Genomic DNA, 13,984 nt, shown 5'->3' with positions numbered 1-13,984 from the left:
TTGTCACAGACTTCTCTTCATTTGAAAGCCATAGGCGGTACTTAAAAGCCTTTTGTTGTTTGTTTTTTTAGAGGAAGAAAATGGGCTTCAGTCTGAACCACGTTACCAGGTTTGCCAGGCTCCCTGTTCCTGCTGTCCTACCCATCCAGCATCCATCCCTCTCTCTCTCTTTCTTTCTCTCTCTCTCTCTCTCTCTCCATCCCTCTCTCTTTCTCTCTCTCCATTCTTCTCTCTCTCTCTCTTTCTTTCTCTCTCTCTCTCCATCCCTCTCTCTTTCTCTCTCTCCATTCTTCTCTCTCTCTCCATCCCCTCTCTTTCTCTCTCTTCCCCTCTCTCTCCATCCCTCTCTCTTTCTCTCTTTTCCCCTCTCTCTCTCTCCCTCCCTCTCTCTTCCCCTCTCTCTCTCTCTCCCTCTCTCTCTTCCCCTCTCTCTCCCCCTCTCTCTCTCTCTCTCTCCATCCCTCTCTCTCCACCTCCAGCGAGTGACATGCCAGAGTGTCTCAGTCTGATAAAATGAGAGTCCTCCGCAGCACCATGTTATGTTCACAGAGAGAGCACAGGGATACAGCTCATGAGACACTTAGCATATTAGCCTTGTGATTGAATTATCCTTGGAAGGGGGGGTAAGTTTGATCCCCCCCCCACTTGCTCCCCCCTCCCCCTAAGCCTTCCTCCTCACCCCCCTCCTCCTCACTCCCTCCCTCCTGGTTCTGAACCCTCTGGTGGTAGGGAGGACAGCAGACTATCACAGCCAGGAAGACAGCTCAGCTGTCTGATTGGTCGCCTGCCCGTCTGGCTGAGGAGAACACCAGAAGTCATTTCCTCACTGTTTCCCAGTGCATGATGGGAGATGGTATCTCAACTCCCCAGGGCCCTTGCTTGTCCTCTGCACGGGGGCTGGAGTGCTCCACATCGGACCGACTCTGGGTGTCTGGTGGTCGAATATCAGGTTTATTTACAACAAAATCAGTTCCTGCAGGTTTTTAGGTTCTTAGAAAATGTGCTGCTGTGTTTGATTATAGTCGCAGTGACAAAGATGATTTAAAAATAGACATGAGGGATGTTGCCTTCCAGCTAACCCGGAACATTCTGCAGTCAGTTATGTCAGGTCAAACAGTTAGCTCTGCATCCTTTCAGCCCCTTTCAACTATCAGCCCCTTTCCTTGGAAGTGAAAGCCAGCCTGTGTTGCTCCTTCATTAGCATGGGGAAGAGGTTACGGTGACCTGGCTTCTGTGTGTCTCTGCCCTCATCTAACGCTGGGAGCCTGTGGCCTGAAGACAGGCTGGCTGTGTGCTGAGCAGTGAAAGGCCATGGAGAATGAATGGGCCCTAATTGACCAGAGATCCTTCATTACGCACATGCTAACAAACCCATGCACTCTCTCCCTGCCTGAGCAAGGCTGGAAGACAAGTGACTGACAGCTGTCTGCCACTCTGAAGCATGTTCACATGTTTACAGAGAGAGAGCGAGAGAGAGAGAGAGAGAGAGGGGGGGGGAAGAGAGAGAGAGGGAGAGAGAGAGGGGGGGAGAGAGAGGGGGGGAGAGAGAGGGAGAGAGAGAGAGAGAGAGAGAGAGAGAGAGAGAAAGGGGGGGGGGAGAGAGGGGGAGAGAGAGAGAGAGAGAGAGAGAGAGGGGGGGGGGATAGGGAGAGAGAGAGAGAGAGAGAGAGAGAGAGAGAGAGAAAGAGAGAAAGAGAGAAAGAGAGAGGGAGGGAGGGAGGGAGGGAGGGAGCTTTCAGAGGGCCAGTTTATAAATCCTTCCCATGATCTTTCATGTGGTGAAAGATGTGATGACAAGGACATGACACATCTAGTCATGAAGTTAAGAGGCTTGGTAGGATCATGTTTTTCATCTTGTTTATCTAATGCACTGCAGTAACCTTTGGTTTACGTGTATTTCACATTCACAGTGTTAATTTTAGATTTTTAGATTTTAACATCTTTTGTCTAGATGCTCATGTGTTTTTTTGTGTTTTCCAGGGCCGACGTAAACTGGTCGAGCTGTCGCTCTCGCGGGACTGACGATGTTTCGCAAGAAGAAAAAGAAGAGGCCCGAAATCTCGGCACCGAGGAATTTCGAGCACCGCGTGCACACCTCGTTCGACGCCAAGCGCGGCTGCTTTGTGGGCCTGCCCACGCAATGGCAGAGTCTGATCGAGAATCTGCGGCGGCCCAAACCCATGGTGGACCCGTCCAGGATCACAGACGTGGAACTCAGACCCAAGAAGGTATAATAACCTAGATTTGATCTAGCGAGATCTCCAGACACTATTAGTAAATAGTAAATTATAGGCTATTTAACGGCCAAGCTGTCCCGCCCACATTTGAAAACAAACCCAGGCCCTGCTCGGCCGTTAAAAAGCCTATAATTTTCGTAATAAAAGGTGGGGGGCACAGATTCAAAAAGTTATTATCATGAAATACGCCCCTCCAGTCAGGGTTACCGGTAGTCGTTAGCGCAAGACTGTCCATTTCACGGACGTGGGCATTGTCTGAACACTAAGCCAACAAACACAGTACCGAAATGTCTTTCACTTGAATAGATAGAACAGGGTGATCTGAAAGTAGCGTAGGCTAGTAATTTAAGGATTAAAACGTCTCGGGTAACAAAGGTATATCTCCGTCTCTCAGTAGTCCATAGTCCTGGTGGTTCTGGAGGTCTTCTTCACTGGCTCTTCTCTGTCAGATGCCTTCTTATCTATCACGGGGCTGGGCTAATGACCCTGCTGTGTACACCGACTGTACGTCGTGAATCCTTGGAGGACCGAAAGATTTATTACTCCATGCAGGCAATTAATAACGATCCATGGTGCCTTCCCACAGATGTCAGACCCGGGGAAAAAAGTGCGGGTACAGCAGTGGAAATGCCAGGCAACGATAAAGCCTGTGAATCTGAGGATTTCCACGCCCCACCGAACTCACTTATGGCCCTTTGGAAAAAAACACGTGCAAACATATCTGTTAGCACAGTGGATATGTCTGAGCTCTGCATTTTAGAAAAGCTCTTTGTCAGCTTGTAAGGCCGAGGCACGCTTTCTAATGGGATAATCAAGATTAGATCCCTGGTAAGCAAGCGTGTGCACCGTACTGTAAATGATACAGCATGTAGCGGTGAAGGAAAGGTTAAGTTGTTTTAGTACTAGCACTTCACGTCTCATGTCAGTGACAAACACAAAACAGTACGGAGAATCGCTTCATTGATAGGCTGGTAAAGGGATAGCCAAACCGCGATCTTTAAGATATTTGACCCAACACAACATCTTCACAACATCTATGATCTTGTATCTACATGTGCCTTAGGGTGACCAGAAGCATGACCCTGAAAAGGAGTACACTTGGGTCCAAAAAGGAGGACAGTCCCAAAAAGTTGTTGGTGTGTGTGTGTGTGTGTGGGGGGGGGGGGGGGGGGGGCACTTTTAAATAAAAGTGCAATGATTTTCTGTTGTTAGAAATTTAAGTATATAATTTGGTCAACTCAGCAGCGGTTGTTTTATCATCTGCTGTTGTTGTGTTCGGAGCAAAAAATGATGTTAAGGAAGAGTGCCCGTCAGAACTAGCATCATCCTTGTGCAGTTGCCTACCGCAGGTATGCCGCTCTAAAGCCCCTTTCCCCCTACTACTCACGTCTATATCAATTAGACAGAGTTTACAGAAGGAATGATATTGATCTTTGCTGCTCTTAGTGGCAAAGTGTAGTTCTGAACTCCACGTAGGTTTGAAGGAGGTCTTTCTTTTTGGCATCTGTAAGCCCACGCGAGTGGTAAATTGCAACGGTGGGCAGGAGGGGTCAAAAAGGACGATAAAAGGGCGAAAAGGAGGACACGCAACAGCGGTCAGCGGACAAAGGGATGAAAAACCGGACTGTCCGGACGTCTGGTCACCTTCATGTTCTTATGGGGTTTGGGGGTACAACAGCAGGGAAACGGGATTCGATGTTCACTGGGACGGAAGCGTGATCTGGTCCAGATGGGCTGTCTTTAATTCATAGGCTAAACACAAAGGTTTTCCCTGCAAGCTCATCACGTTTACATCAACTCTCCATCAGGGCGTGTCTGTACCCTGTCATCTGCCCAGGGGCATTTGGATGTGTGCTGACATTTTGGAAACAGCTCACGATTACAAAGTTTACATGATTCAAAGTTGTGGCCCAGATAGTCATCCATGCAGCGAGTATTCTTTGACTCCTAGATTTTGTTGCACTACGTACTTTATGGGGTTTTATCTCTGAGACTATTGTCAGTAAAAAGCCATCAGGGAGATGATTCAAGTCTGACAAAACTGTTCTTTCCAGAACAGTGTCTAAAATTAACTTGCCTCACAGCCGCAATTACGTCACGCCCATTATTCTGTGTGTCAGCCTGCCTGTAAGCGTCTCGTGGTGTGGTCGTCTCTGTGGTGAACATGCGGCGTGTCTTGCAGACCATCGTGCGGGGAAGCATGATCGGACACGGGGACTACATCGCCGCCATGATCAACGACATGAGCCGGCTGTCGGTCACCAGCTCCAACTCCCTGAGGAAGAGCAGCCCCTCGTCCAGGAGGAGGGCTCAGTCTCTGGGCCGGCTGGGGGAGGTCTGCGAGGGGGACGTGTACCAGTATGAGGACCTGGGTCTGGAGGATCACGCAGCCCAGAGGGAGTGGAGGGACGGGGCCCGGCACGACCTCCGTGAGGGCGCGCCTCCATACTCGACCACCAAGACGAGCGTCTCCTTCCAGCCCAACGGGGTCCTCTCCCGGGCCAGGTCGACCTACGAGGTGAGCGTGAGCTCTCTGGACGGGCCCCCGGCCCCGGCCCTGCCCCTGCTGGCCTACGGGGGGGGCAGGTGGGCAGCCCCACCGACAGACTGATGATGAGGAGGGAGTTTCCTCTGAGCAGAGCTAACCCTCCCACCCAGCGGCCCATCGCCTGCTTCTACAGCCCGGCCGTGGCTGTCCACCAGACCCCTGGAGGCCCCCCTGCAGAGTACCGCACCAACATACCCCTGTACATCCACCCCCACAGCCCTGGGGGGCCCTACTCCTCATACGACCTCAAGGTAGGTTGGCCACATGACACACAACCCAGCGCATGCAGTCCTCAGAACACTGACACACAAATCAGTGAACAATGATACGGATATCAGCCGACTGAGAACTGGGCGTCACGTACAGGCGAATCCGTGTCATGGCCATTGTAGCGTGTGATAGGGCTACATCATGAAAGCTCTCTGCATAATCGGATATGCAAGCTAGAGTGGCTCTACATAACAATGTTCAAACTGGTCAGTCTTGTGTTTAAAGTTATACAGGGCTGTCTCTTGCGGCATGTCTCACTAGAACCCCTCATTCCTATTCTATACAGACAAGTGCCCAATTAAAGCTGTTGGAGTTTTTTTTTCCGTGGTGATAAAATATGCTTTGTGAGTTTATGGATTCTCTGTTCTTGTTAATGTTGAGAGAGGCTGTACTTGGCAGGATCTGGAGAGGATGTTAGGGTACCTGTGGGCTGGTCTGAACACACTAGTCCCAGATGGAGCGGATAGAGGGAAGGACCTCATTTACATTCAGTTAGAAAGCAGGACGGGGACCCAGGGACAACGGCCAACCCTCTCCCCTCCTCCTCTGTCTCTCCCCTCCTCTTTCTCTATCGCTCATCCCTACATCCCCATCTCTCCCCTCCTCTATCTCAACCCAACTCTCCTCATCCTCTCCTCCTTCTCAATCTCTCCACCATCCCTCCTCCTCCTCTTTCTCTCTGCTATCCTGCAGGCAGAGTCTGCTGGCAGGCATCACTCCAGCTTGCTCGCTAGCGGCACCAGCAGCCCACTAGTGAGCAGCATCAGAGCCCACAGGCCGGTCCGCTCCTCTGCCAGTTACACCCTGGGCCTGTCCCCCAACATGGGCCAGCTGAGGCCTGCAGGGCCCGAGCCTTACCACCGACACTCAGCCTGCCCCAACCCCCCTCACCCCAGACAGGACAGCCCCTCCCAGCCTCGACCCTCCCCCACAGGGTCCCTGGCCACCAGCCCCCCAGGAACCTGCTCCCCGGCCTTCAGACCACCCCACCACCCCTGCCCCAGGCCCCCCCCAGACCCCCCCAAAGTGACTCATGAGCAGTTCAAGGCCGCCCTGCAGATGGTGGTGGATAAGGGAGACCCGCGGTCGTACCTGGAGAACTTTGTGAAAATCGGGGAGGGTTCCACGGGGGTGGTCTGCATCGCCCGGGAGAAGCACAGCGGGCGGCAGGTGGCCGTGAAGATGATGGACCTGAGGAGACAGCAGAGGAGAGAGCTGCTGTTTAACGAGGTACAGATGAACCTTCAGCGCTGCAACACTTGCTGCAGCACCTGCTGCAACACCTGCTGCAACACCTGCTGCAACACCTGCTGCAGCACCTGCTGCAACACCTGCTGCAGGACAGTTGGCATATGTGTAGTGTACTTACACAACCGCATGATGCCCATATAACAGAATACCAGCTACCTGGTATTCTGAAATCTAAATGAAATTCTAAATTTAAAGAGAGCTTTATACATTTGACCTTACTTTCTACAAAATTGGAAATGTACAGATTTTGTAAATTCACATATTTATCACCATCTGTAATATATGTAAGTAGGTTTGTATTCATACTTTGGAAGTATACTTTGAGGGTCGTATTGAGCCTGTGTGCCTGTGTGCCTGTGTTCTCCGTTGCTGCTGTCCCGGCCAGGTGGTCATCATGAGGGACTACCAGCACAGGTGTGTGGTGGAGATGTTCAAGTCTGCGCTGGTGGAGGAGGAGCTGTGGGTCATCATGGAGTACCTGCAGGGTGGAGCGCTCACCAACATCGTGTCTGAGACCAGGTAAGTCTCAGGAAGACCAGGTAACAGGGAGACCATGTAGACCAGGTAACAGGGAGACCAGGTAACAGGTAGACCATGTAGACCAGGTAACAGGGAGACCAGGTAACAGGGAGACCAGGTAACAAGTAGACCATGTAGACCAGGTAACAGGGAGACCAGGTAACAGGGAGACCAGGTAACAAGTAGACCATGTAGACCAGGTAACAGGTAGACCAGGTAACAGGTAGACCAGGTAACAGGTAGACCAGGTAACAGGTAGACCAGGTAACAGGTAGACCAGGTAACAGTAAGCTCAGCTACATTCACACCAACTGCTGTTTCCACTGACACCTGTTTACTACTACATGGTGAGTCTATGAATATGACATAAGGAGAGCTACACTGTGACAGAGTTGTTCAGCTGTGTTCTGTCTGGTTATGAGATGATCTTTTAGTACTTTATTGACCACAAGGGGGTGGTGTGGCACTCACTAGCATCATGGCCAACTAGGTAACGCTATGCAGCACAGAGAAATCTATTCAGCCGCCTCTCTCTCTCTCTCTTTCTCTCTCTCTCTCTCTCTCTCTCTCTCTCTCTCTCTCTCTCTCTCTCTCCTTCTCTGTGTGTGTGGGTGTCTCTCTCTCTGTCTCTCTTACTGGAGCACAACATGCCTCCTCCAGGAAAATCCATAATTCAATAACATAATTAGATTTGTTCATGTTCAAATGACATGTGGAGAGACAAATCTAGGCCAAAAATGAGATTTCTCAATGCAACAGCAAAGTTCAATATATTGAGTCGTGCATAATCAAAAACAAGAAAGTTTCCTGCTCATCCGCACAGAGTAGAAGTTGTCAGGGTGAATTATCTCGAGCTGTCCATGTATATTCAATTGTTGACAAAAAACTGGCTGAATTACCACATTAACTGTAAAGTCAGCGGCTGTAGTTATTCTGGACTGGTGTTCATGTTCACTCAAGATCTGGCCTCCCAGTCAGGACTTGTCAATGCTGAACATTAAAAACGGAATTGATTGAACTGCTAAATCAAACTTTCTTCCTTCCTTCAAATTCTAATCTGTCTCCCAAATGAAGGTTTAAAGACGAGAAGTACTTGGCACGCCATTTGTTGCAAATGTATTTTCCAAGAAATCTCTGTTACACAACACTTTGTGTTTCAGTATCCCTGAGGCTTGTATTTTAATGATGCACACAAGGTTGTGAAAGAGAGCAGGGCTCTCCTGGGTAACAGGCATACTGACTGTGTGTTAACGTGTGTGTGTTAACGTGTGTGTGTCCTGCAGGCTGAACGAGGAGCAGATCGCCACGGTGAGTGAGGCAGTGTTGCAGGCCCTGGCCTACCTCCACTCCCAGGGGGTCATCCACAGAGACATCAAGAGTGACTCCATCCTGCTCACGCTGGACGGCAGGGTAACCCCCCCCCCTCTCACATACACACACCCCTAACACACACACTACACTCCCTCTTACATTCCATCTCTATTTAATTGTTGACTGATGCTGTGCTGTCGCTGTGCTGTCGCTGTGCTGTTGCCGTGCTGTCGACGTGCTGTCGCCGCCCCTACAGATCAAGCTGTCAGACTTTGGGTTCTGTGCCCAGGTCAGCAAAGACATCCCCAGGAGGAAGTCTCTGGTGGGGACGCCCTACTGGATGGCCCCAGAGGTCATCTCCAAGTCCCCATATGGCACCGAGGTGAGTGACTGCAGATTTACATCCACACAAGCCAACAGCCATGACGTGAGGGTGGGTCCATACTGAGGAGGATGTGTGTCAGGTGGACGTGTGGTCGCTGGGTATCATGGTGGTGGAGATGGTGGATGGGGAGCCGCCTTACTTCAGTGAGACTCCTGTTGCAGCCATGAGGCGACTGAGGGATGAGCCCGCCCCCTCAGTCAGACACAGCAGCCAGGTGAGAATGCCACAGGTGCACACACACAGGTACACACACACAGGTACACACACACAGGTACACACACACAGACATACACACATTCACATGCACAGACATGCACAGATAGCAAAGATTTTTCTGGTATCAGACTACTTTTTACTTTCACTCCTTAAATGTTCTACACAAATATCTGTACTTTCTACTTCTTACATTTTCAAGCCAGGCTTGTTACTTTAATTTTAATCTGTATTTGGTTGCATGAGAAAGAATATTTCTCAAAAGTCAACAAAAAGAAAAGTAAAAAAATATCGTTTTAAAAAAGATTTTTGAAATATTTCACAGGTTTTTCCTGTTGACGTGTGGGTGCGAAAAATTTCCAAAAATATTTTAATGTTTCAAAAGGTTTAAAAAATATATATTTTTAATAGGTTTCAACCAAAAAAAGTTGCAAGAAAAACGTTTAAGAAAAACTTGTGTGAAAAGTCTACGGTCGTCTGCTCTTTGTGTGTCAGGCAGGTGAGAACTGTAGGGATAGGGGGGAAATCTATTCACATTTGAATCACGACTCAGTCTTGCAATTCACATCAATTCACAAATGTTAAAAATCTGTTTTTATTTATATACATATTATATTTTCTTTTTTTTATTATAAAAAATCGCAATCGAAATGTATTATCGATTCGTGACCCCAAGAATCGAATCGTGAGGTGCCAAAAGATTCCCACCCCTAGAGCACAGTCATCACATGCGCACAAACATCCATACACACAACTAAGCGACCTCGCCTCCCCCTGCAGGTCTCCCCAGTGCTGAAGGACTTCCTCGACCGCATGTTGACCCGGGACCCGGGGCAGCGAGCCAGCGCCACAGATCTGCTGGAGCATCCCTTCCTGCTGCAGAGCAGCTCGCCCCAGTGCCTGGTCCCCCTGGTGGAGCAGTACCGCAAGCGCATGTCCCGCTGCTGATGCCTGGAACCCAGAGATCCTCCCCAGCCACACTAACCTTGCTCCTGGGCCCAGACCGGCCCTGACCCCCCCCCCCCTCTCCCCTCCTCCCAGCACCCCTCCAGACCGATGGGAGAGCAGGAATGGAACTCAGACCCCGCCTGGTGCTGTTAGGGCTCACGACGGGCCAGTGAGTTTGGTAGTCCGGGCACGGGCCTGACTTTAAGAGAAGCACTTTAGCCGTGAGCAGAGGTTGTGTTGAAGGCAGCATGTGAGCAGTAACTCGTTTACACGCCGTCTGGGACTGCTTGGGACTGACAGCCTGCAGGATTCCTGCTGACACAACAGCCATCTCACATTGCTGTGTTACTGGCTTGATATCGAAGATGACACTGAACTGCATTCTCATCCAATGCAACGGAACAAGACACTTTGTTGTTTGGATACTAGTCGCGTATTCAGTTGTATTCCTAACTCAAGCTATAGCTCATGACCTGTTACATACATGTTACCTCTCCAGCCATACAGGGGTGAACACCTTGGTGTGGATGGAGCTGTTTGCATGGCCACAACACAGGCACACCTGGCAGGCTGGCACACCTGGCCTGGTCTGAATGCTTGAAGTGTTTCCTACCGTGAGACCAGCCACCTCATCACCATAATGTGTGTGTGTGTGTGTGTGTGTGTGTGGAGTCTGCTGTTTCCATTCATCCAGCCGAACCTTCACTTTCTTTTTTATATGTTTTCATTGAAATGACATTTTTTTCCCCGCTTTTCCCAAAAATATGTTGTGAATCGTTTTTAAACTGTGTGGCAAAAAAAAAAAAAAAGTTTTCCTTTTTTGAATGATTGATCCTTAAAATGTAGCTGATTGAATCAACAATGTAAATACAGATATCCTGAACATTAGGACGGGGTTACTTTCGGAAACCATTGTTGTAAGTTATTGAGATTAATTTAAAAGTTAAATCGACTTGATTTGGAAATGTGTGTTTGGTCCTGAGATGATGTCGTCATCCTCCAGTATCCTTCTCATTGGATCGGGACTGAATTTTGAAACAACAGGGTGTGTGTGTTGCTACTGTGGCGTGTGTGTGTGTGTGCGTGTGTGTGTGTATTCGGTCCGTGTAGACTAAGCACAGGCTTGGCATGTGCTGCTACAGAACGATCACCTGCTGAGAACACACTGCACCCAGACTTTATATTCGGACATGGATACAACATATTTCATGTATTTGTATTTCTAGTAGCCTAAGTCAGTCATGAAAATAGAGAAATAAACATTATTTTAATTTTGTATAAATCAATAAATAATGCATATTGAATCCAATAGGACTGCTCTATTTAATGTTATCTCTGTCACTCTCTACTGGTCTTTGAACAAATACAAGATGTTGGGGATATATTTCATATATATTTAATAGACACTATATTTGCAAATCACAGTTGCAGATACAGCGACGTGTAGAGCAAGCATACAAACGGCATCTTCAGTACAATAGAAATTCTATTTAATATGAACAGTTTGTAAATAATTGTTTATTAATAGCTCTTCAGGGTGCAAATATATACATTATATACAAAAGCGACAGACGCACCGATTGAGCAGTTACAGTTGGTGATTATTGAAATTACAGAGCGCTCAAACACTTAAACGTTATATTTCTTCACAAGTGAATGAAATAGTAATATATGACCACACATTTCATATTTGTGTAATTTTAAGTGCTATAATAAATCGACTGTCTGCCATACATTTCTATAGCCTATTATTTTAATCAAGAGTGACTCGTGAGCTGCTTTCGAATTCACACTTGACTCCGCTGATGCTGTCGACGCTGGGCTGGCTGTTAACTTTCTGATGCGCGTGTGAGAAAGGGAACGTTTCGGACCTGGACATTCTCGCTCTTCCATGCGCGGAACCGGAGGAACAGTCTATAACCATTCTCATGAACTCGGGGGCAGTGAAGCGTCGCAGCAACCTGGTCCCGAGCCCGGTGAATCCTGGAGGACGGATGGGGATCTTGTCCGGCTCCATCTCTCCTCTGTTGAAGAGGAGCTTTCTCCCGCTTGGAAGGCTGTCCCTTTTCTGAGACGCTCTCCTGCTTGACATGTCATTATTTTCATCTTTCTGTGACCTCCCGTTTTTCTCGGGTGCAGCTTTCTGAGATTTACCTTTGCCGTTTAAAGGGCCTCTTGTCGTGACAGTTCTGTCAGCATCACTTGTCACTGCACCTGTTTTCTCTCGACATTCAATCTTGGCGATCAAGAATCTCTCGTCCTGCAGCGAGCCTCTCTTGAATTTACTGGCCGATAGCCTCATGTCGCCCATATCCCCTTGGTACGACTGTTTCCTGCTGCTTAACAGGTCCAGGTTAAATGATTTAGCTTTGCCCCAGAGGGGGAAACTCTCTTGTGCCTGCTGTTTCAGTGCTCTATCCTGACTGGAATCTTTCTGACATGGGTCAGGGAGGTGGTTCAGCGTCTTAACCCCTCTCAGGTCCCTAAGCTTGCTGTTCTGTAGCTGCTTGGCTGTGAATATAACATCTCTGTCGCCCTCCGCCTGGGCTCTCTCTAGGTGGTGAGGAGGGACACTCTGGTGACAGCTGTTGTTCTCGATTGACTGATCATGACACCTGAAGCGTTTCCACAGTCCGTTGCTGTCCCCGACCTTCAGCTGTCTCTGAAACACCCCTGGAAGCTGCTCTTCGCTGTGGAGCGGCTTCGAGAACCTCTCGAGAACCTGCCGGGACAGCTTGTTGGGCTGCCGTCTCTCCTCTCCCGCCTCGACAACGGTTACTTCTGACCCCACGCACCTTCTCCCAGGGACGTTTAGCGCCTGGACGCAGTGATTGTGGCCGAAGAAGTTAGCCACTTGAATGGCCGAGTGGCCCGCGTTGTTGGTTCGGTCCAGCCGGAGGCCCAGTCGCTTGAAGGCCTTGACCAGGAACTCCAACACCTGGCTGTGGCCTGCGTAGGCGGCGTACACCAGGGCGCTGTTCCCCCAGGCGTCCGACACGTCGGGGTCAGCGTTGAACTGAACGAGCAGTTTGACCACGTCCAGGTGGCCGAGTTCGCAGGCCAGACTCACGGCAGTGCGTCCGTTCTCGTCCTGGCAGTTGACGTCTGCACCTTTCTCCAGCAGCAAGCGGGTGAACTTCGCCCTGGCACCGGGCTCCGGCAGACACACGGCGAACATGAGAGGAGTACGGTTGTTCTCCGTCTTGGAGTTGATGATGCGGCCGTCCAGCGCGTCGAGGATAAAGCGCGCCAAATGGACTTTGCCCTCGTGCATGGCGTCCAGGAAGGTCTTGGTGCCCGAGCCCTGCCGCAGATCCTTGGGTCGCATCATTCTGATCCGAGTTTGAGAGCGTGCGTGTGTTGAAAGAGAGACAGAAAAGAGAGAAATAGAAAAAGCAGGATGGTAAGAAAAAGTAAAGCAGTTTTTCCGGGCCACTCTGTGTTGATAGCGAGTGTATTTACCTCGGAGTGACTCTCGGCGCGAGCAGCCCGTGTTTTTATACCTCTCCCTCCAAATGCCCTCCCCACGTTACCAAGGAAACAGCCATCTGAGGAGCTAGATGCAGAGGCAGGATAGCTACAGAAGCCGCGTCCTCCGCCTGGAAGAAATATATGCCGTTAGAACTGAATCATTATTCGAAGAGAAAAACATGGCCAGTGTTTATCATGTATGCCAGGTGAAAGTCATTACAAAAGAACTGCTTAAACAATTCAGTTTTAATCTAGCACAGTCCACTCAAATAAACTTTTAACTTTTACACGCCTCTCATCCAGAAGGTGCGCACATTCAGACAAAAATTTGACCAAAAGGTCAGACAGTGTAGAGTTTGCTGAACATCATGAATAATGTTTTACTTTACTGTAAGCCTAATACAGTTTATTTCTCACCAAATGTTTACTTTAGAAGTATTATGGTTAAGCCTGTAGCTGTGTTTGTGGTGACTAGAACTGTGAACATCCTGGTCTTGTGACCTTATCTATCTCCAGTCTCTCAGGAACAGGAATCACAACAGGAAGTCCATATGTTGGTCTTCCTCTTCGAGAACCTCCTTCCCTGACCAGTCTCTCTCTGATCTCTGTCAGGCTCTGATGCAGTTGTCATGATAACAACATGTCCATTTAGCGTGCACCTGCAGCTATATTCACTGTTCTTTCTAGCCTGGTGCATTGAGACTCAAGGTGCTCTGAATGGAGTTACACAGGGATACATAATGTAGTGTTTCACCCTAAGCAGAGTTTGGTTTAGAGGCATGACAGCTGCTAGTGGTTTGTTTACGTGCTGTAATAGCATTTTGTAATACA

The 13,984-nt window shown here is 49.1% G+C and overlaps 2 protein-coding genes across 2 annotated transcripts; one reads left to right on the top strand and one right to left on the bottom strand.

Annotated features, from left to right (window-relative positions):
* The first annotated feature begins 2,024 nt into the window (after positions 1 to 2,024).
* On the top strand, positions 2,025 to 9,753 carry pak6 (p21 (RAC1) activated kinase 6). Its single transcript, XM_084683329.1, is given in 9 exon segments — positions 2,025 to 2,228; positions 4,420 to 4,813; positions 4,816 to 5,036; positions 5,749 to 6,285; positions 6,692 to 6,825; positions 8,109 to 8,235; positions 8,393 to 8,518; positions 8,601 to 8,735; positions 9,515 to 9,753. Coding segments are annotated over 9 exon segments (2,046 nt in total). The 3' UTR covers positions 9,683 to 9,753.
* A 1,376-nt stretch (positions 9,754 to 11,129) lies between these two features.
* On the bottom strand, positions 11,130 to 13,342 carry ankrd63 (ankyrin repeat domain 63). The gene has a single exon (XM_084683366.1). The coding sequence runs from the start codon at positions 13,011 to 13,013 to the stop codon at positions 11,436 to 11,438; it is 1,578 nt and encodes a 525-aa protein (XP_084539492.1). The 5' UTR covers positions 13,014 to 13,342; the 3' UTR covers positions 11,130 to 11,435.
* Between the last annotated feature and the right edge of the window lie 642 nt (positions 13,343 to 13,984).

The sequence above is a fragment of the Hypomesus nipponensis genome, chromosome 3 (assembly GCF_054491055.1).
Source record: "Hypomesus nipponensis isolate SF chromosome 3, ASM5449105v1, whole genome shotgun sequence".
In the NCBI taxonomy this organism is placed as follows: Eukaryota; Metazoa; Chordata; class Actinopteri; order Osmeriformes; family Osmeridae; genus Hypomesus; species Hypomesus nipponensis.
This window is presented reverse-complemented; position numbering and strand designations above follow the sequence as displayed.

Bases quoted from the DNA above. Each gene is read 5' to 3' on its own strand.
- ankrd63 (XM_084683366.1), bottom strand. From the start codon at position 13,013: ATGATGCGACCCAAGGATCTGCGGCAGGGCTCGGGCACCAAGACCTTC.